At 36.8% G+C, this 23117-nt stretch overlaps 1 protein-coding gene across 7 annotated transcripts in view; it reads left to right on the top strand.

Annotated features, from left to right (window-relative positions):
• Positions 1-23117, top strand: part of SHPRH (SNF2 histone linker PHD RING helicase) — an 83216-nt gene that overhangs the window by 20739 nt on the left and 39360 nt on the right. For 5 of the 7 annotated variants that reach the window (XM_069599300.1, XM_069599298.1, XM_069599301.1 and 2 more), the window contains 10 exons: positions 725-833; positions 1277-1533; positions 3266-3925; positions 5143-5394; positions 6173-6251; positions 10492-10655; positions 10772-11028; positions 12513-12634; positions 16476-16564; positions 18216-18308. In XM_069599300.1, coding sequence (XP_069455401.1) covers positions 725-833; positions 1277-1533; positions 3266-3925; positions 5143-5394; positions 6173-6251; positions 10492-10655; positions 10772-11028; positions 12513-12634; positions 16476-16564; positions 18216-18308 — 2082 coding nt within the window. Of the gene's footprint in view, positions 1-724; positions 834-1257; positions 1534-3265; positions 3926-5142; positions 5395-6172; positions 6252-10491; positions 10656-10771; positions 11029-12512; positions 12635-16475; positions 16565-18215; positions 18309-23117 lie in introns of all 7 variants that reach the window. The other 2 variants (XM_069599304.1, XM_069599303.1) reach the window with 1 other exon arrangement.

The raw sequence follows: 23117 nt of genomic DNA, 5'->3' as shown, positions 1-23117 counted from the left end.
GGGTCTCCTGCATTGCAGGTGGATTTCTCTACCATCTGAGACCCTAGGGAAACCCTCTAAAATGTATAGTTGTATTTAAATATATACATTTTAGAGTTTATAAGAAAAAAAACTTCACTGAGACTCATAGCTTATAGCTTATATTTTCAGATAATGAAATCGTCAATTAGCACATTAAATCCTGCCGAAATGAAGCCACTAGTTAAAGACATAATTACCTGTAGGGTCCACCATGCTTTCAACCTTAGCGGTTATATGATCTTTTGATAGAGTAAAGTTTGCAAAATTATCCTTTCAGATTTGAGTAAGGGATAGAGTAGGGAATGTCTGTTTCCTTTGTAGAAAAATGAGTTGACGTGTACAGTTTTAACTATCAGTAACTTCCTTTTGAGGGTTTTTTTCTCATTAGCTGTGTTAATTTTAACTTATTTTGATTGCTATTACAAATTCAGTGGGTTAATACAATTTTAAACAAGCCTTAAAACATATTAATTTCAGAAGTTTCACACTTTAATATGCATAATTTTTTAAAATGATGGCTAGCTGTTAACTCTGAAATAAAAAATAAGGTGTATATGTGTGAATAACTTATTTAGCCCTTTCTTTCATAGTTTGTTACAATTCTTTTGTATCTCCTTAATAGAAGGAGGGTTAATTTTGTGAAGCAACTCAGAATACTGAAAGCAAAACACTGTGTAACTCTGCTAAACGTTGTTTATATCAGGGAGAAGTGGTAAATTATTTCATTCCATCACATTATTCTGGCGGAAATGTAAAAAAGACAGAAACCCAGAATATGGAATTTGAACCAAAAGAAAAAGTTCAATGCCCCCGTAAGTATGAAATCTCTTAAAGACAACAGCCTTTGCAGTGATATTTGTTCTAATTCTTACAATCTTTAATAGAAATATCTTATAATTGTTATAAATAATTGTTTTTACAGTTGTTTATACTTCGCATAAAAGTTTGGTTACAAGGCATATTATCTTAACAAAACTAAAGATTTATTCTTTGGTTTGACTTGATCCAGATAATTTGTTGCTTAATTCGTAGATTAGCAAATTAATGTAAGTCTTCTTAAATTATTTTCATTACTGTAATTTACTTCTTGAGATAAGCTCATTACATATTCTTCAAAATGATGATATACAGACAGCATGTCTTTGATAAATCTTTATTTTTTACTTGGTTCTTAATGCACATTAAGATTAACTGAGTTTTATTTTCTTTTCGCTTTAATTGTTTTGACTGAGTTAGCATATCCTTTTGCATTTAGCTACACGTGTGATGATCCTGACAGCTGTTAAAGAAATGAATGGAAAAAAAGGAGTTTCTATTCTTTCCATCTACAAGTATGTCAGTTCTATCTATAGATACGATGTTCAGCGGAACAGGAGTCTTCTGAAACGGATGCTCAAATGTTTAATTTTTGAAGGCCTTGTGAAACAGATCAAAGGCCATGGTTTTTCTGGTACTTTTACATTGGGGAAGAATTACAAAGAAGAGGACATATATGATAAAACGAGAAAGCAGGTAACAGCATTTATCAAGTAGTTATATGTGATGCTTTACAAAGTAAGTTGACAGATCCCACCTGTCTAAAGCTCTTAGAGCCAGATGATAAAAAAGAAACATTAGGAAAAGCACTAATGGCTATGACTTCTGTTTTCTACTTTCTGAATAAAAGTTCCATCAGAGTAGAAACTAAAAATAAGTATTAATTGAGTGGATTATGCAATTAGTTTGTAAAGCATAATATAGGTTAAAATAAGATTTCTTCACCCTCATGCTATTGTCAGCACTCAAAAAGCACGTTCCATACTTTAAAAATGTTAATACATGACATCTGCATAACTCTTTACATACGATTTGAATCTTTTATATGCGTTCTCATTTTCCCTTGTCATCACCTTTTAAAATATTTACATTTTGTTATAAAAGTTCTCTTCTGGGCCAATACTACAATTTGCTTTTAAGAAAATAGTTAAAAATTTGTGAAAATAAATCGAGAAAAGACTGATGACAACAATTCAAAATGTGGAGTTACTAGCTTAGCTACTGTGAAAGAAATTGCAGACCAAAAAGTTCTCTTCCGAGAGTAGTGAGTCTCCAGCATTTCCTCCCCAGCCAGGTTAGAAGACTGCAATGAACTCTGTGCTTTTAATAATCCTTCTGCTACCAAAAAAGGAAAATCTCCTTCAGTTAATGCCAGTCATTCCATGTTAATGTCATTCATTCCTCTGTTCACCCTTGACTGTGACATCACTTCTAGGAAGGTGCAGCTGACATCTGCCTCCCCAGCACAGCCCCTGTCTGTGGTATAACCCCCTTATGCAATCCTGTAGCATCATTTTAAAGAGTCATGCTCAGTTGTGTCCTACTCTTTTGCAACACCATGAATTGTAGCCCACCAGGCTTCTCTGTCCAGAGGATTCCCCAGGCAAGAATACTGGAGTGGGTTGCCTTTCACTGTTCTCTCTTTTCCTACAGACTCCTTTGAGACCAGGAGCTAAATATACCTCATACTTAATATCCCCAGCACCTAACATGTTGCCTGGCACAGAACTGACATTCAATAAATAATTGTAAAGAGGGTACACCAATAGAAAGGAGAAAGAAGGAATTTATTTGTTTATTGTAGTAACTAGTAGATTAATGTTTACTTTAGTTAAAAGCTATATTTTAATACTTGATATTTGTATAATTTCCCCTGTTGTTGTTTAGTCACTAAGTCATGTCCAACTCTTTTGTGACCCCATGAACTGTAGCCCATGGACAGGCCCCTGTGTCCATGGGATTTCCCAGGCAAGAATACTGGAGTGGGTTGCCATTTCCTTCTGCAGGGGATCTTTACAACCCGGGGATTCAACCCCATATCTCCTGCACTACCGGTGGATTCTTTACCGCTGAGCCACCAGGGAAGCCCATAATTGCCCTAGTTTGTATTATAAACTACCAGTCTTTTATTGATTTAGACAGACCGTAAATTATAAGAGGTTGATAGCAAAATTAGTAGCTCCCGTTATTTCTAAGTTTGGTCCTTCCAAATATTAATTAAACAACAGTAGAGTTTTCTTTTCCTTTTGGGCCTACAGGGAGAGGAGTTCATAGAGCAATGAAAATCACTGATCAGGAGTGATTCTCCTCAGGGAAAGAGTAACAAAGACTGACTACGAGATTTTTATGTAAAGCATATGAAGTTGGGTGTTTAATTTTAGCTATGTCACTCCATTGAAATAAATGAAATAAATAATGTTTTTCATAGGCGGTGGGGAGTCCAAGGAAAACTCAGAAAGAATCCAGAAAATCAGGAAACAAGGACACAGACTCTGAATATTTGCCATCAAACACCTCTGATGATGATGATGATCCTTACTATTATTACTGCAAGCCCAGGAGAAATCGTAGTAAATGGAGGAAGAAACCTGTTCCGTCCACGAAAAGGGAAAAAAGCCAGCTGAACATCAGTCTCAACCCGCAAGATCACTGTCCACCTACTGGTAACTCTGAAATTACTGATGTTACTACATCTGAAAGTACATGTGTCTTTGAAGTCAATCAAGAACATTCAGCAGAGGACCAAGCTGAATCTCTAAATCCTGTTGGTGATGACATGCCACATTCTAATATCATGGGTCCCTATAATTCTTCCACTTATCGCTTTGAGTGCATATGTGGTGAACTTGACCAGGTAGACTGTAAGCCTCGTGTTCAGTGCCTGAAATGCCACTTGTGGCAACATGCAAAATGTGTGAATTATGAAGAGAAGAATCTGAAGATTAAACCTTTCTACTGCCCCCACTGCCTTGTTGCAATGGAGCCAGTATCTACGAGAGCAACTCTGATCATCTCCCCCAGTTCCATCTGTCATCAGTGGGTGGATGAAATCAACAGGCATGTGAGGTCATCATCTCTTCGAGTCTTGGTAAGACAGTTTGGACTCTTTAAAGGGATAGGAAAATATAAGTGTTTGCTTATGATAATTTTTATAATCTTTGTCACCTTGTTTTTACCCCCAAAATTAACTTAATGAGATAATAATATTAAGTCAGAACTCAAAGAGGAAATTGAGAATAAGAAAAAGCACAGTAGACTGCTTATTCTTTTCTGACATCAGAAGTTAAAGCACTGTGAGTGGAAAGTTATGAAAGTTTTTGAAAAAGTCCTTAATCATATAAAGGAAAACATCTTTGTATTCAGAAAGAAATGCAGTTCAAAGGCAGCATTGTTTAATAGTTATCTGTTTGTATGATCCTATATCTTTTAGCTCCAGAATCTTCCTCTGAAGCCTCAGTTACCTCTTGTGTAAAATAAGAATTTACTCATTCAACAAGTGAACACCTATTGTGTGTCAGAAATTGTGCTAAGTTCTAAAAATTGTACCCCCCTACACTTTTTGTGAAGATTAAATGATTTGATAAAGTGCTGGCACATAGTGAGTGTTCATTTAATGTTATTGTTCACTACTGTTAGTATTTTTTACCCTTTGTGTTCTTCTTTTCTTCTTTCCACACAAATGTTATTGGAGATTTTCTATATTTCGGCCACTATGATAGGCATGTATAATGCAGTAGTTTATAAAACACCAACTTTGCCACTGAGGCGCTCTGTTCTGTAGAGGAGGCAAACCTTGATTTGTATCTTGACTCTACTAGTTTTGAGTAAGTCACTTCATGTTTTCTGTGTGTGACATAGGAATAATAACAACTGACAGAGTTGTTGTTAAGGTGGGAGATAAAACTTTGCAGTGCTAAAACATAAAAGGCATTCAGTAAATAATAGCTCTTATTGTTAAACTTTCTCATACCATTGTGCTTTTGCACAAACTATTGATTCCATCTACCCACCTACGTTTTCCCCTTTCTTCCACCCATGAAAACTCTTGAATGTACTTCAAGATCTACTGCAAATTTGAATTCCTCTCTGAGTTTACCTTCTTAGCCATAAAATTGGTCTCCACTGTGAAGCTTTTGCGTTTACTTCTGTTCCAGTTCCTTTCACATTGCTAATGTTTTTAGTCTTCCACAGTAAAATGCATCTTTCTCTAAATAGGTCTGGGATGTGTCTTATAGGATGTTTGGTTATAAACAAATAGAAAGTGCTCAGTAAGTGTATAAATGAATGTCTGTGATTATATCCTAGGTATATCAAGGAGTGAAGAAAGATGGTTTTTTACAGCCTCATTTTTTGGCAGAACAGGATATAGTCATCATTACTTACGATGTCCTCCGTTCAGAGCTGAACTATGTAGACATCCCACACAGCAACAGTGAGGATGGGCGTCGCTTAAGGAACCAGAAGCGCTACATGGCTATTCCCAGTCCTCTTGTAGCTGTGGAGTGGTGGAGGATCTGCCTTGATGAAGCTCAGATGGTCGAATGTCCTGCTGTAAAAGTGAGAATTTCTGTAGAATCATTTGAGGGCTGGGAAAAAGACTGGAGGAAACTATTCATAGGAAATTTAATAGTTTACATGTAGTTTAACCTGCAGTATTGACATTCGCCAAGTTTGCCTTTGGATACTTTGCATTTGCTTTCCCTTATGCATGAGCTGTATAATCCTTAGAAATTATTTGGTACTCAGAATCATTGTTCTGTATGAAAAGTTCATGTATATTTGAAGAAGATGGTAGTTTTTATGTGATGTAGATCTAAGTAAACTCTACTTAGGTACTTTTATCAGCATTTCTGCCACGTGGAGTACTCTCCATGCAGGTTTTGGTAACTGACAGCTTTTTATCAGACACCAAATGGTAATAGAAAAATGCTAGAGGTAAAGCTTTTATTCAGACTTCACTGTATGTCTTTATTCTGTCTTCTTTGCCCAGTCTGTGACCTGAACTGAATTAATAAGTCATGCCTGTTAGCACAGTGGTTCCTCTCATCTGGAGGATGGGGTGGTCTAAGGAATGTATCAGTCAGCTGGGACATTTTCATTCTACCCATACATGAATTTCCTTTCCTCTTTGAAAGGACACATTGCAGCCTCCTGCTAATAAGAGCCCCATACTAGAAGATAACCCATTGACTATGATGTTCAGTACTGAGTGTGATAACTATTCTGTAAGGGCAAATGCATGTGACCTGAAGCCTGGGCTTGAGAGCTGTTTTCATAAGTAAACACAATCCTTCTGCATTGTTCTTGTGTCTCTCTTTTCATTCTCTCCCATCAGGCTGCAGAAATGGCTCAGCGCTTGAGTGGGATTAACCGCTGGTGCATCAGTGGCACTCCAGTACAGAGAGGATTGGAAGGTAATGGATGGTTTCCTCACATATTGCATTTATTTGAAAAACTTAAATTTTTTAAGCAAAAAGCATTGCTTTTGTAGAAATCCTTAGGTGATTATGCATATATTAAAATATATTTGATCCTAATAGTTGCAGACATCTACCTTTTTAAATGGAATCAAGTGCTTTTTATTTATATATACATATATATGAAGACAGATATGTAGTTGAGTAGTCCTACTGTCCTGATTTGAGCAGTTATTGTGCCTGCCTGAACACTGTAGACACAGGTTTGAATTGGACTCAAAGTTCCAAAATGGTGAGTAGAAAACAGGGAGAACCTGACAAGAAAGAAAGAGGGAAAGAGAGAAGAAAAAGGAATTAGTTTCCCTTGGCTGTGTCTATAAAGATAAGGACTTCCCACTCACACATTTTAACTGATGCTTCTACATCAGTCTCATTCATATAACTAATTTTTTCTATAGAACATAGACAACATTTTTAAAACTTTTGTCCAAGTTGCAGATATTTAAGACTAAAAGTTTAAATAAGTAAATGTTAGTTTACATAAGAAATTTCTGGAAAAACTGTCACTAAAATGTGGTTTAATTATAAAAATATAAATATCCTTAGTCCTATGACAGATATTTATCTTCAAAACCTATCATTCTTGAAAATTCAGGTTTTCATGTATCATTTGTTCTTAGCAGGATAACTTACTATTCTGCTAAAGTAAAAATATCAACATCTATTACATTGAACTGAGAAACACTATTTTTTGATAATTATTTTTAGGGGAAAAGAGTTTTTTAGGAAGATGTTTAAGTATATATTTAAATACCTGTGTAATTTTAGTAAGTTACATTAAGATGCATATTTCTAGAATGCTGCTGCTGCTAAGTCGCTTCAGTCGTGTCTGACCATGTGCAACCCCATAGGTGGCAGCCCACCAGAATCCCCCGTCCCTGGGGTTCTCCAGGCAAGAACACTGGAGTGGGTTGCCATTTCCTTCTCCAATTCATGAAAGTGAAACGTGAAAATAAAGTCGATCAGTCGTCTCCGACGCTTAGCAACCCCATGGACTGCAGCCTCCCAGGCTTCTCCATCCATGGGATTTTCCAAACAAGAGTACTGGAGTGGGGTGTCATTGCCTTCTCCAATTTGTAGAATAATATCAGACTAATTAAAAGGCCAAATTTAGTGGTCTGCTGTACATTGGAAACTGTCCAATATGTTAATATTTAGGTGTTAATAAGATAATCACAGTGGTGTGATCACTCACCTTGAGCCAGACATCCTGGAATGTGAAGTCAAGTGGGTCTTAAAAAGCATCACTATGAACAAAGCTAGTGGAGGTGATGGAATCCCAATTGAGCTATTTCAAATCCTAAAAGATGATGCTGTAAAAGTGCTACACTCAATATGTCAGCAAATTTGGAAAACTCAGTAGTGGCCATAGGACTGGAAAAGGTCAATTTTCATTTCAATCCCAAAGAAAGACAGTGCCAAAGAATGCTCAAACTACCGCACAATTGCACTCATTTTACACGCTGGTAAAGTAATGCTCAAAATTCTCCAAGCTAGGCTTCAGCAGTATGTGAACCGTGAACTTCCAGATGTTCAAGCTGTATTTAGAAAAGGCAGAGGAACTAGAGATCAAATTGCCAACATCCACTGGATCATCGAAAAAGCAAGAGAGTTCCAGAAAAACATGTATTTCTGCTTTATTGACTATGCCAAAGCCTTTGACTGTGTGGATCACAATAAACTGTGGAAAATTCTGAAAGAGATGGGTATACCAGACCACCTGACCTACCTCTTGAGAAACCTATTATGCAGGTCAGGAAGCAACAATTAGAACTGGACATAGAACAACAGACTGGCTCCAAATAGGAAAAGGAGTACGTCAAGGCTGTATATTGTCATGCTGCTTGTAACTTCTATGCAGAGTACATCATGAGAAACGACGGGCTGGAAGAAGCACAAGCTGGAATCAAGATTGCCAGGAGAAATATCAATAACCTCAGCTATGCAGATGACACCACTCTTATGGCAGAAAGTGAAGAGGAACTAAAAAGCCTCTTGTTGAAAGTGAAAGAGGAGAGTGAAAAAGTTGGCTTAAAGCTCAACATTCAGCAGACGAAGATCATGGCCTCCTGTCCCATCACTTCATGGGAAATAGTTGGGGAAACAGTGTCAGACTTCACTGCAGATGGTGATTGCAGCCATGAAATTAAAAGATGCTAACTCCTTGGAAGGAAAGTTTTGACCAACCAAGATAGCATATTCGAAAGCAGAGACATTACTTTGCTAACAAAGGTCCATCTAGTCAAGGGTATGGTTTTTCGAATGGTCATGTATGAATGTGAGAGTTGGACTGTGAAGAAAGCTGTGCACCGAAGAATTGATGCTTTTGAACTGTGGTGCTGGAGAAGACTCTTGAGAGTCCCTGGGACTGCAAGGAGATCCAACCAGTCCATTCTGGAGGATATCAGTCCTGGGTGTTCATTGGAAGGACTGATGGTAAAGCTGAATCTCCAATACTTTGCCCACATCATGTGAAGAGTTGACTCATGGAAAAGACCCTGATGCTGGGAGGGATTGGGGACAGGAGGAGAAGGGGACGACGGAGGATGAGATGGTTGGATGGCATCACCAACTCGATGGAAATGAGTCTGAGTGAACTGCGGGAGTTGGTGATGGACAGGGAGGCCTGGCGTTCTGTGATTCATGGTGTCGCAGAGTCAGACACGACTGAGCAACTGAACTGAACTGAAGATTTCATTGAACTCCAGGGTTAGCTAGGAAGGTGTAGAGAAAATGCCTATCACAGTTACTTTATTCATATTTTAATTTTAAATCCTTTAAAATATGAGCAGTAATTCTGCAGTTCCCTGGGTACTTAATTTGGGATGAATAAGATGTTGGCAGGTGTTTTGAGCAACTGGCACCCTTTAACAAATTTTTGATTAATTTTCTGAACAGCTTTATTGAGGTATGAATGACATATAATGAAACTAGAAATATTTAAAATGTAAAATTTGTAAACTTTTGACATATATATTTACCAGGGAGTTTATTTCCACAATCAACATAATGACTCCAAAAGTTTTCTCATGTCCAAGTTATCTTAAAAAATAACATTTCCTGAATATCTGGAAATTTAGTTTATTTTTCATCTTTTCTTCCGTGATTCTCTGATATCGTTAATGCTATCACTCTTATAATATATCAGGGTTTTGGGGGGTTTTTGTGTTAATAGTAACTGCGGTGGGAATGTTAGCCTGATGTGACTTCAGTTCAGTTCAGTCAGTGTCACGAATCTCGGTCCATAGTTCTTCAGGCACTCTGTCTATCATATCTAGTCCCTTAAATCTATTTCTCACTTCCACTGTATAATCATAAAGAATTTGATTTAGGTCATATCTGAATGGTCTAGTGGTTTTCTGCACTTTCTTCAATTTAAGTCTGAATTTGGCAATAAGGAGTTCATGATCTGAGCCACAGTCAGCTCCCTGTCTTGTTTTTGCTGACTGTATAGAGCTTCTTCATCTTTGGCTGCAAAGAATATAGTCAGTCTGATTTTGGTGTTGGCTATCTGGTGTGTAGAGTCTTCTCTTACGTTGTTGGAAGAGAGTGTTTGCTATGACCAGTGCGTTCCCTTGGCGAAACTCTGTTAGCCTTTGCCTTGCTTCATTCCATACTCCAAGGCCAAATTTGCCTGTTACTCCAGGTACTTTTTGACTTCCTACTTTTGTATTCCAGTCCTCTATAATGAAAAGGACATCTTTTTTAGGGTATTACTTCTAAAAGGTCTTGCAGGTCTTCATAGAACCGTTCAGCTTCTTCAGCTGACTTACTATGTTGTATTTGGAAGTAGAAGTCTCATTTGTTTTCTTTTTGTGTTACACCAGGGTTTCTCCACCTTAGCCCCATTAACATTTTGAGTCAGATATTCATTTTTATTAGGGGCTGTTCTGGTTATTTTGGATACTGAGCTTTTACGCTCCTGATGCTGGTAGTGTTCTTGCAGTTGTGACACCCATAATTGTCTCCAGTCATTGCCAAATGTCCCCAGTGGGCAAAATCACATCCTTCCACCCCAGTTAATAGCCACTCTGCTAGACTGATAGAGATAAATAAGTTTTGATGATTTATTAACATTTGTTTTTGCTCTATGGTAAAGTCAAAAATTTAAGTCAAACCATCCTAAGTCAGAGACTATCTATCTGTATTCTCAACATGCTTTTTTTTTTCCTTTCAGATCTTTTCGGGTTAGTGGTATTTCTTGGTGTTGAACCTTACTGTGTCAGACACTGGTGGGTTCGACTTCTCTATCGTCCTTATTGCAAGAAGAATCCTCATTTCCTCTACAGCTTTATTGCCAAGATAATGTGGAGGTCTGCGAAGAAAGATGTGATTGACCAAGTCAGTAGGATAAGTATTTACTGATTAAGGGTATTAGGAAAAAATTTGAGAAGAAGCAGAGTTGGGGTGAAAAGTTAAATTTCCAAGTGACTTTTCTTTTTTCCTCCTCTGTTTAGATCCAGATACCCCCTCAGACAGAAGAAACCCACTGGCTTCACTTTTCTCCAGTGGAAAGACATTTCTATCACCGTCAACATGAGGTGTGCTGCCAGGATGCAGTGGTAAAACTCAGGAAGATTTCCGACTGGGCTTTGAAGCTCAGCAGCCTGGACAGAAGGACTGTCACCTCCATCCTGTATCCATTGCTGAGGCTCCGACAGGCCTGCTGCCACCCCCAGGCGGTTCGGGGCGAGTTCTTGCCACTCCAAAAAAGGTTTTATTTTCAGTTTTCTTATGCTGTAAGAGATAATAGAGTAGTGATCGACAATATTGGGGGAAGGAAATGGCAACCCACTCCTGTATTCTTGCCTAGAGAATCCCATGGACAGAGGAGCCTGGTGGGCTGCTGTCCATGGCATCGCACAGAGTCGGACACGACTGAAGTGACTTACCATGCGTGCATACATAGACAGTATTAAAGCAGTTAGCTTCCTAGCCCACGGTTTCATTCAGGGTCTTAGAACTGAGTTGTCATCTGTTTTTAGCAGTGTGGTGATTTTTCTTCACTATGGAACCCCATTTGTGAAAGAGAACCACATCAAAATTATTTTCATGGTTTTGAACATATTTTTAGAACTGTTGAAGGGTTTTGTTGTTTTGGGGGGGTTTTGTTTATTTGTCTTCTGCTGCACTTCAGATATGAAATGCTTTTGTTCATTTTGTGTTGTATTTTTCGGTTCTGACATCAGGGAATTAGGTGAATTAGATTCCCATTAAATATTTTCTTTATAATTATACTAGCTATATTCTTTGATTATTCCTTTCAATACTCTGTTGTCCCACAAAATTTGTTTGTTTGTTCATCAAACTGATAGGAACTAGCCTCTTTTTTTTTTTAGCACTTGATATTAAAAAGATATCCTTTCAAGTGCTATAAGAAATATAAAGAGGAATTTGACTCTTATCCTTGCCTTTGAGCAGTTTGTAGATAACTAAAGGCAATGACAAAGATTAATGAAAGTGTTAGTTGCAAAGTTGAGTCTGACTCTGCAACCCCATGGACTGTAGCCTGATAGGCTCCTCTGTCCGTGGGATCCTCCAGGCAAGAATACTGTAGTGGCTTGCCATTCTCTTCTCCAGGGGATCTTCCTGTCACAGGGATCAAACCCAGGTCTCCTGCACTGTAGGCAGATTCTTTATCATCTGAGCCATCAGACAAAGTTTATAGATCTCTATAATGTAAAGAAAACATTGTGTATTTCATAAGAGGTATATATGAGTTGCTGTGGGGCTTCCCTGGTAGCTCAGACAGTAAAGAATTTGCCTGCAATGCAGGAGACCTGCCTTCAATCCCTGGGTTGGGAAGATACTCTGGAGAATGGAATGAATGCCCACTCCAGTATTCTTGCCTGGAGAAGTCCATGGACAGAGGAACCTGGCAGGCTACAGTCCTTGGGGTTGCAAGAGTCAGACATGACTGAACGACTTCACCACCACAACCACCACTTTGCACTTTAGGAAGATTTTTCTAGTTCTGCTCTTCACTGACTGAAATGAGAAAAAGTTAAAGAATGAGAGGATCAAAAGAAAGCTTGCTAGAATAGTAAACTAATAATGGTAGTGATGAAAATGGAGGTAAACGGATATCAAGGATCATAAAGACTCTGTAACAGAGACTGGTACTCTTGATCTTATGTAATATTATTCTCTCACTTGGAATCTTCTTTCTAGTTCTGTAAAACCTGCCTTTTCTTTTAGCACCATGACAATGGAAGAACTGTTGACATCCCTGCAGAAGAAGTGTGGCACTGAATGTGAAGAGGCGCATCGGCAGCTAGTCTGTGCCCTCAATGGCTTAGCAGGCATCCACATCATTAAAGGTAGAAGGTGATGCTTTGTTATCTTCAATTCTTCTAAATACTTATAATGTTAATCAAAGTTACAATTATAGTTACAATGTAAATCAAAGTCTCCCCAGAAAGACACTTTCACACAATATTAATCAGAATTTAAGTAGGTCCAACTTAATGGAGAGCAGTTACACAGAACATTTCCAAAAAAAATGTTTCAATATGCTTTCACCAAACATTTCCACTTTTAGAAGCTTTTTGTGTGAACAATCAAAACAATCAAAATAGTGAACAACTGAAACAACCAGAATGCCTAGAAATAGAATGGTTAAATTGTGACACATTCAAGTGAATGTTGGTCATTGACTTACAAAGTAGTATCACTTGTAAGTTCACTCTCCCAACAAATATTCGAGTATTTCCTAGGTGCTGGTTATGATTTAGGTACTAAAAATAATGTACTAAAATAAGTGTCAATCTAGCCTCATATCTGAAAAATTCATTTTTCTATAAGCATTTTATAGTATATATAATACTATATATATATACATATATATATATATACATATTCTGTTTTATCCTCCTGATTGCCATTACCATCCCTATTTTAGGGATTTCGTTTAGTCATTACCATCCCTATTTTATTTGAGAAAATGGGTTCAAAAGTCTTAGTTGCTTTCTCAAGATTACAGCTAGAAAGTGACAAAGAGTTTGCCCTGGATCTCTCGATTTCACATTAGATATTTAATTTTTTTATTATCCTATGTCCTCCTCTTTATCAAATAGGCATTTATAAACCTCAGTATTATACTATATAATAGGTTGCAACTCACCATCAAAAATTTCTGATGTTGAGTGATATGTCCCTTGTAAATGATCACAATAATAAATTTCAGATTTCCCAACTTGATTATGAACTGCATTTCTCATTTTATTCTGTGTTGTTATGACTCAGAAGCTTAGACAGTAAATGAATTTCTTCACTTGGCCTTTTTTCTAGTCTCCTGTCAGACTTGTCTCTTTTCCCCTGCTGTGAAATTATACACAATATGAGAATTGGGAGGGTTATTCATCTGATCAATGTCCAGACACTGTAGCGCTCTAACAGGATCAGTGTGTGACTGGCTCCTGTGTGGCAAAATGCCATGCTATGATGTAGCAGGAGGTGCCTCACTGCTCTTTCCAGGTAGTTTTCACTGCATCCTCACTGTAGTGATTTTTCTGTGGCTGGAAACTATTGCTGATTGTTAAGAAGAATTCTTATTAGAAAGTCTGTTAATAAGTGGTATGTCTGTTCTCATTTAATTGTAATTATAAGCTTAACTGTGGGGGATTAACTACTTTCAGTTTCTAGTCTAATTCATAGTAGTATATTAAATAATATACATTTTTAAAAGTAATATTACATATTTAACTTATATAATCTAAACTCTTCTAATATTAGAGACCAGATAGTACAGATATGACTTCTAAATGAAATCTAAAATTTATATTAACCTCTAAAGGGATTCACATATTACATGCGAATATACATATATATGATATACAGTGTATATTTTAAGGTCCTCACTGATTATGGTGTTAAAAACATGATGTTATTTCAATTTTGTGTACTAGATACATGAAATATATATGTGTGTGTTTATCTACACACACACACACACACATATAATATAGAAGTGTTTTAGGTTCAGTTTTCTGAGAAAGAAAGCTTTTTTTCTTGATCCTCACATACATTTTTCATTTCTACATGTGTTTTTTTGGAAAAAATTAGTTTGGCAGTATCGAACCAGTACAATTTGTCTAGTTGTTAATAGGTTTAGTGCCATCAAGTGGCAAAGAATGGGCATTTCCATATTTGGCTTATATTTGCATAGCTTATTGAATATGGATATTTTTATGTCTTAGTCTGGGAAAGACATAAAAATATTTTTTTTCACTATAAAAAATCTTTTTTTTTTTTCCACTAAATAGTGAAAACAGATATTATAATGAATAGCTCAGTTTCATCTGCTTTTATTATAGTCTAGTCATTGTACCTTCTTTAAAAGGTATAATAATTATGAAGAGAAAATTGTTAAGTGAATTATTCTTTATAAATGACAGTATAAATATTAATAGAATCCATATGTCTTTTGAAAACCTAAGAGAGCTCATTGTGTGAAGTTAATTGTGTTACTCCTACATTATAATGCAACTTTATTATTGTGAAAGTAATCTGCTTTATAAAAATGAATAGAGATTAGATGACTTGGCAAGTACTGTGAAAATGTGTGCTTTAGAAAGCTTTATATTAAATAACTGGTAGAACTAGATATAAAACAGTGCCGTTGGACTACACTCTTAAAAAAATGGGTGAAATGATAAATTTTATTTTATGTATACTTTACCACAATAAAATATACATATATGAAATCAGCTTTACCAGAGAGAGAGAGTGTGTGTTAGTCACTCAGTCATGTCTGACTCTTTGCAACCCCGTGGACTGTTCTTCTGTCTGTGGAATTCTCCAGGCAAGAATACTAGAGTGGGTTGCTATTCCCTTCTCCAGGGGATCTTCCCGACTCAGAAATTGAACCCGGGTATTCCGCATTGCGGGCAGATTCTTTACTGTCTAAACCACCAGGCACATATATATATATATATAATATTCATTATGGCTCTGAGGAAAATTCTAAATCCATGATATTAATGAAACTGGTTTAAAGTTTAAAATAAGCAAGTGTATGCAATGATCAGGATAAAAGCTTTTTCCTCAGCAAACTGAAATTAGAACATCTCTTTATCTTTTTCTCCCTTGTGTTTCATGATTTTGCCACTGTTAGATTTTCATTTTAATTATATGTAAAAATTACTGGTTTCGAGTTTTTCCCTAGGCAGCAAAAAAGATAGGTTCCATTAGTCAGAGCCATTAAAAATGCTTCACCTCCCCTTCACTGAAGTCTAATGAAACTTTCTGAAAGAATCAGGTAGTAAATATTTTAGGCTTTGTGAGCCATAAGATTTGTGACAACTATTCAGCTGTTGTAATACAAAAGCAGCCACAGACAGTACGTAAAGTCCTCATGACTGAGTTCCACTAGAACTTTATTCATGGACCCTGAGATTTGATATCATGTAATTTTCACATGTCACAAAATAGTATTATCTTAGTTTTTATTTCAACTATTAAAAATGTAAAAATAAATTCTTAGTGTGTAGACCCTACGAAAATACAGTCAGATAAGACCCATGGGCCATAGTTTGTCAGGTTGTGCTTTTATACTTTTTTACTTTATTTGAATGAGCTACTTTTTAGGTATAACAAAAAATAGCATAAATCTCTTAGACTAACTGTGAATTATATAACCAGAAATAGAAAGAAAGAATTCTAAATTTTTGAAATGTAGTTATAAACTAAATCATTTTGGCCTAATACCAACAGAAACAATACCTATCAAGAAGAGTGCATTATTTTTCTGAGAAGTACGTGTACATTGGTCATAGTGTTTTGAATATTTGTTTATAAACACATGTAAATACCCTAAATTTGTCCTTAATTTCAAACATCCTAATGACTACTACTTGGAAGTCATTAACCTGAGAAAGAAGAAAACATTAGTTTAAAAGTTAGAGTTTGTTTTTTAGCATAATTTTAAAACATTGTATTTGATTGGTGTTCTATTTGTATGGAATTTTAACCCCCAGGAAAGGGTGCTATCATCAACTTTTTTTACTGGGGCAGTCATATTAATACCAACTCAAATTCCTTTTCGTAAAAAATAAATTAGGGAATTCTAATCAATGCTGTATTTTTACAGTAGATGTTTTTAGATGACTTTGAGAGCTAAATACGTGATTTTCTTATTCTTTAAACATTTTGATTATCCAGGCGAGTATGCTTCGGCAGCAGAACTATACAGAGAAGTGTTGCGTTCATCTGAGGAACACAAGGAAAAGCTCAAAACAGATTCACTGCAAGTGAGTAAACTAAACAATTTCAAACTGTGTGATCTTTGTAAAATAAGTTTTCTGAATATTTAAGAGGATGAAAGGTAACAAGTGGAGTGAGTCACAGTCACTGGGGATAAAGCTTAAAATTCGTGTTCTCTTAACAAGCACCCAGGATGTCTTTTTGTATAGACCCAAAAGTTTGAGAAACACTAATATTCTGTCTACTTACGCCAATACTGGCCACAAGGCTGACTGATAAGCCTAACCTACATTAGAAAAGCAGCTCAAAACATTCGTATTTCAAAGAATGGCATCAGTTTTATCACTTTTGCATATTTACATCAGCGTATTTATTTATATAATATTTAGCAAAAAAAGAAATTGAGTTTCACTCAGCAGTGGAACTAAGTAATAATAATACTTATCCAATGGTCTTCTAATTTAGTTTTTGTAGGTCTTTTAGGGAGATTTGGGTATTTGAATTGTAACACTCAGGTGTGAAATTTCTTCTTCTTGATTCTATCAGTGGATCATATAGACAAGACTCTAGCTAAATGGTAAATAAGATCCCTTTTATGAATCCTGGTAAGTTTAGGCTTGAGTCCTAGGTGAGGCTTCTCTTTTACTGTTCAGACCCTAGACCTTGGAACCTCATATTCACCTGTGTCTGAGCAGGTGTTACGAGGAGTGTATGGGGGAGGGGAAAGAGGAGAGAAAATTAAATACTAGTATCCTTACGTATGCATGGATGAGGATTACAGAAGGCTTTGGACCTTAAGCAAATGTGTTTACCTTATGAGAGAAGGAGAAAGTGCAAAGATACTGTGCTCCTGAATAAAGGAAACAAAAGTGGACAGCTAAGTCTAGTGTGCCTGGGTTCAAGAGTGAAGAGTAAACCATCAGTCAGCCTGGTTTCTTGCTTTGAGTCCCAGTAACTTAGCCTGCTGACCAAGCATAACCCAAGGAATGTCTAACTCTGTCCAGTCAAATTAGCCACTCTGCTGTTGGGATAAATGTGTAAGGGAACAGAGAGAGATAAGTGTTCCTCCCAGTCCATTCCACCAGCTTGTGCAGAATGCAGCAGAAGGCTCAATACAATCACAGACTCAATATCACAGTGAGATGTCTGGCTTATATTAATACAGAGATTTAAGATGGAGTTTTCTCCTTTATTCTATGCCGTCTTCACCTCCAGCCCCTCCTCTTTTCAGCCCTTAAATTCAACAGATCCAGGTCACAGCCCTGTTTTCTTATGTATTTCATTATCTTTGGTTTTATAATATCATAAATTGCTAGGCTCATCCAGACTCATTTTCCAGAAGAGGAATCAAGTCTATCTAGTCAGCCTTTCTGCTTTACTGGACTTACTGGACATATTCATATTTCCCCATATAGACAAGTGCATGTATAAGAGAAGTTACCTATATTACTTACTTTGTTAAATACATAGACATGTTTCATAAAACCATATATTTTAACTGAAAATTTACATCATTATGAATTAAGATAATTACAGTAAAACTGACTGAAGAAAGTTGGTATTCAAGTTATTTTTAAAGGAAAAGAATTCGATGATTTGGCCTTAAATACATTATTAGTGTTCTGTATGCCTGAGTAGATTCTCCCCTAGAGTCACCTGCGTTGGCTGTCATAATTGCTGCCTTTTGTGTGTTTGTAGAGACTTCATGCTACCCATAACTTGATGGAATTGTTGACAGCCAAGCACCCAGGGATACCTCCTACCCTGAGAGATGGCAGACTTGAGGAAGAGGTACTTTTTTTTTTTTTTCATTCTGCCTATAAAATAATTTTTTCTCAGACTTCATGTTCCGGCTAATTGATACATCCTAGGAAATCAAAAGGTAATCATGTTTCCTTGCTGCTTTGATGTTCCAGACTTTGCTGTGGTGATTTTGGATGGCATAGAATAGGAACTTTCCATATTATTTTGTTTCTCTGATAATCTTCTCGCAGCTGTGTGGCAACTGCTTGTTGTAGACACGGCTGCTGGTAGCCAACAGCACAGGATGTGTATAAACAACAAATTAAAGGAAATCTTGTTGATTTCATGACAGACCTGCCAAAGGTATAGTTTAGTAAAAATAAAGTTTTCTATGTTTTCCACCTTCGATGTATTATTAAAGCAATAAATAAACTCAAATTTTCACGATAACTTATGTCCTCAAAGAAATTCCTTCTGCAATGAACATTACCTCTCATTAGAAACAGTGACGTAAAATAGTTTTAATACACTTATTATGCCAATTCCCCAGTGAATTTTTGCCTCATTAAAGATCAGAAAGATGGCAAACCTAAAAGCAAAGGAGTAGTAGATGTGTTTGAAAACTACTGAACTTGTAAATGGAGCCTTTATATAAATTAAAAGGATAAAAAATGAGATTTTATAAGTATGTACTTACTTGTAAGTAAGTATGTAAGTATTTTTTAAATATGTATTTAGCTAGATGCTAGATAGTAATCTAGCATCAAGTGTATGAAATTTTCAAGTGAAAAAGTGTATGAAAATTTTCAAGTGAAATTTTATTCCCAGTGCAGATGTCTAATCTTTATATGTAATCAGTCATTCTATTAAATGCTTTCAGTGACAGGAAGCTCTCTGGGAGACAGTCCTATCTATTGGTAGACAGCTCTAATGACCAGCTAATTACAGCCAAGGAATTGTAATGGATATTAATTGGAAGATTGTGACAGGAAGAGGAAAATTGCATCAAGAGGTGGAGGGTTCATACTATGTAGATGTATTTCCAAGGAAATCACTCTATCACTTTGGCCTAACTCTCACATGATATGAAGCCTTGGTATTTCAAAGCTGGACGAAATTCTAGAAATCATTCATTTCCACCACCTCTTTTTGTAGATGAAGTAACTAAAGCCTAGGAAAATGAAATGGCTGGTCAAGAGAGGTGTGTCTAGTCAGTTGACTTCATGAAACTGCTGTTGTTGTAAGTCAGAAGTAGTCTACTATTGACAATTTCTTATGGCTCGTCCCACTACTAAGTGGAGTATTGGGATTTCCAGTTCAGTAGTCTTTCCAGTTTTTCTCCCACTGTCCACATAGCCTCTGATCATCCCCTTTCTTCATTCATAAAATAGTTTCCAGAGTCAGTTAAGTATTTCAGTTAAATGGACAAAAGTGAATTCCCCTAAATTTCCTAGTGGAAACTTACATGAATAAAATTTTTCAGTGTTTCTGTTGCTTTGCAAATAACATGATCCTTTTTGTCTTGAGAAGTTGAAAGGGCCCCAATTTTTGAATCCTTTTTGTATTAATCTTCTAGGACTGCCATAACAAAATACAGACTAGGTGACTTAAACAATAGAATTTTCATTTCTCACACTCATGGACTGGAAGAATTACTGTTGTTAAAATGTTTATGCGGCACAAGGCAGTAGACACTTTCAGTTTAATTCCTATTAAAATTCCAATGGTATTTTTCACAGAAGTAGAATAAACAATCCAAAAGTCTGTGTGGAACTAGAAAAGATCCTGAATAACCAAAGTCATCTTGAAAAAGAACAAAGCTGCAGGCATTATGCACCCTGATTTTTCAGCTATATTATAAAACTATAGTATTTAAAAGAGTATGGTATTGATCTAAAAGCAGAAACATAGATCATTGGGAAAGAACAGTGAGAGCCCAGAAAGAAACCCACCCACATATGGTCAGTTAATTTATAAAAAAGAACCAAGATTCAGTTCAGTTCAGTTGCTCAGTTGTGTCCAACTCTTTGCAACCCCATGGACTGCAGCATGCCAGGCCTCCCTGTCCATCACCAACTCCCAGAATTTACTCAAACTCATGTCCATAGAGTCAGTGATGCCATCCAACCATCTCATCCTCTGTCATCCCTTCTCCTCCCACCTTCAATCTTTCCCAGCATCAGGGTCTTTTCCATTGAGTCAGTTCTTCACATCAGGTGGCCAAAGCTGGAGTTTCAGCTTCATCATCAGTCCTTCCAATGAATACCGGGGACTAATTTCCTTTAGGATGGACGGATCTCCTTGCCATCCAAGGGACTCTCAAGAGTCTTCTCCAACACCACAGTTCAAAAGGATCAATTCTTCAGCACTCAGCTTTCTTTATAGTCCAACTTTCACACCTATACATGACTACTGGAAAAACCATAGCTTTGACTAGACGGACCTTTGTTGGCAAAGTAATGTCTCTGCTTTTTAATATGCTGTCTTGCTTGGTCTTAACTTTTCTTCTAAGGAGCAAGCGTCTTCTAATTTCATGGCTACAGTCATCATCTGCAGTGGTTTTGGAACCCAGAAAAATAAAGTCTGTCACTGTTTCCACTATTTACCCATCTATTTGCCATGAAGTGATGGGACTGGATGCCATGATCTTAGTTTTCTGAATGTTGAGTTTTAAGCCAACTTTTTCACTCTCCTCTTGACTTTCATCAAGAGGCTCTTTAGTTCTTCTTCGCTTTCTAACATAAGAGTGGTGTCATCCACATATCTGAGGTTATTGATTTTTTTCCTGGTAATCTTGATTCCAGCTTGTGCTTCATCCAGTCCAGCATTTCTTATGATGTACTCTGCATATAAGTTAAATGAGCAGAGTGACAAAATACAGCCTTAACGTACTCCTTTCCCGACTTGGGACCAGTCTATTGTTCCATGTCCAGTTCTAACTGTTGCTTCTTGACCTGCATACAGATTTCTCAGGAGGCAGATTAGGTGGTCTGGTATTTCCATCTCTTTCAGAATTTTTCAGTTTCTTGTGATCCACACAGTCAAAGGCTTTGGTATAGTCAATAAAGCAGATATTTTTCTGGGATTCTTTTGCGTTTTCAATGATCCAGTGGATGTTGGCAATTTGATCTCTGGTTCCTCTGCCTTTTCTAAATCCAGCTGGAACATCTGGAAGTTTGCGGTTCACGTATCGCTGAAGCTTGGCTTAGAGAATTTTGAGCATTACTTTAATAGCGTGTGAGATGAGTGCCATTGTGCAGTAGTTTGAGCGTTCTTTGGCATTGCCTTTCTTTGGGATTGGAATGAAAACTGACCTTTTCCAGTCCTGTGGCCACTGCTGAGTTTTCCAAATTTGCTGGCTTATTGAGTGCAGCAATCATCTTTTAGGATTTGAGAAAGCTCAACTGGAATTCCATTACCTCCACTAGCTTTGTTCGTAGTAATGCTTCCTAAGGCCCACTTGACTTCACATTCCAGGATTTCTGGCTCTAAGTGAGTGATCACACCATCGTGATTATCTGGGTCATGAAGATCTTTTTTATATAGTTCTTACTCAGTAGGGAAAGGACAGTCTCTCCTTTTTTCTAATTGCAATATGGTTGATTTGATATGGGGCTTCCTTGGTGGCTCAGATGGTAATGAATATGCCTGCAGTGCAGGAGATCCAGATTCAGTCCCTGGGTCGGGAAGATCCCCTGGAGAAGGAAATGGCTACCCACTCCAGTATTCTTGCCTGAAGAATTCCATGGGCAGAGAAACCTGGGAGGCTACAGTCCATGGGGCTGCAAAGAGTCGGACACATCTGAACAACTAACACTACCACTACTATAGTTAATTTATGATGCAGTATACAGCATAATGATGCAGTATTTTCATAGATTATACTTCATTATAAGTTATTGAAAGATAATGGCTATAATTCCCTGTACTATACAATATATGCTTGTTGCTCATCTGTTTTATATGTCATAATAGTTTGTGTCTCATCCCTCTGATTTCCCCTGTCCCCTTTCACCTCCCCAGTGGCAACCAGTAGTAGTTTGTTTTCTATACCTATGAGTCTGTTTCTGTTTTGCATATATATTCATTTTATTTTTTAGATTCCAAGTGTAAGTAATGTAAAATATTTGTGTTTCTCTTTCTGCCCTGTTCACTGAACATGGTATTCTCTGCGTCCATCCATGTTTCTGCAAATGGCAGAATTTCTTTCTTTGATTCTAGCTGAATAATATTACATTATAAATATTTACAACAGCTTCTTTATCCATTCATCTCTGTTGATGGGCACTTGGGTTTTATCATGTCTCGGTTAATTGTAAATAGTGCTGCTCTGAATATCAGAGTGTATGTATCTTTTTGAACTAGTATTTTCATTGTTTTTCCATCTGTTTACTCAGGAGTGGAATTGCTGAGTCATATGGTACAATATCTAATTTTTTGAGGAATCTCCATACTGTTTTCCTTAGTAGCTGTACCAGTTTACATTCCCACCAACAGTGTGCAAGGGTTCTTTTTTCTCCCTGTTATCCCCAACACTTGTTATTTGTAAACTTTTTGATATAGTCATTCTGACATGTGCGAGGTGATACCTCATTGCTGTTGTAATTCATATTTCTCTAATAATTAGTGGTTTTGAGCATCTTTTCATGTGCCTTATTAGCCATCTCTGTGTCTTCTTTGGGAAAATGTCTGTTCAGGTCTTCTGCCCATTTTTTAATTAGGTTGTTTTTTTGACATTGAGTTTTATGTGTTGTCTATATACTTTAGATGCTGACCTCTTATCAGGGATTTAGACATTAACCCCTTATCAGGCAGTTAAAAAAATAGGCACAGGATAGGAATAGACATTATTTCAAA

The sequence above is a fragment of the Ovis canadensis genome, chromosome 8 (genome assembly GCF_042477335.2).
Source record: "Ovis canadensis isolate MfBH-ARS-UI-01 breed Bighorn chromosome 8, ARS-UI_OviCan_v2, whole genome shotgun sequence".
In the NCBI taxonomy this organism is placed as follows: domain Eukaryota; kingdom Metazoa; phylum Chordata; class Mammalia; order Artiodactyla; family Bovidae; genus Ovis; species Ovis canadensis.
Note: the sequence above shows the minus strand (reverse complement) of the source record. Positions and strands in the feature narration are given on the sequence as shown.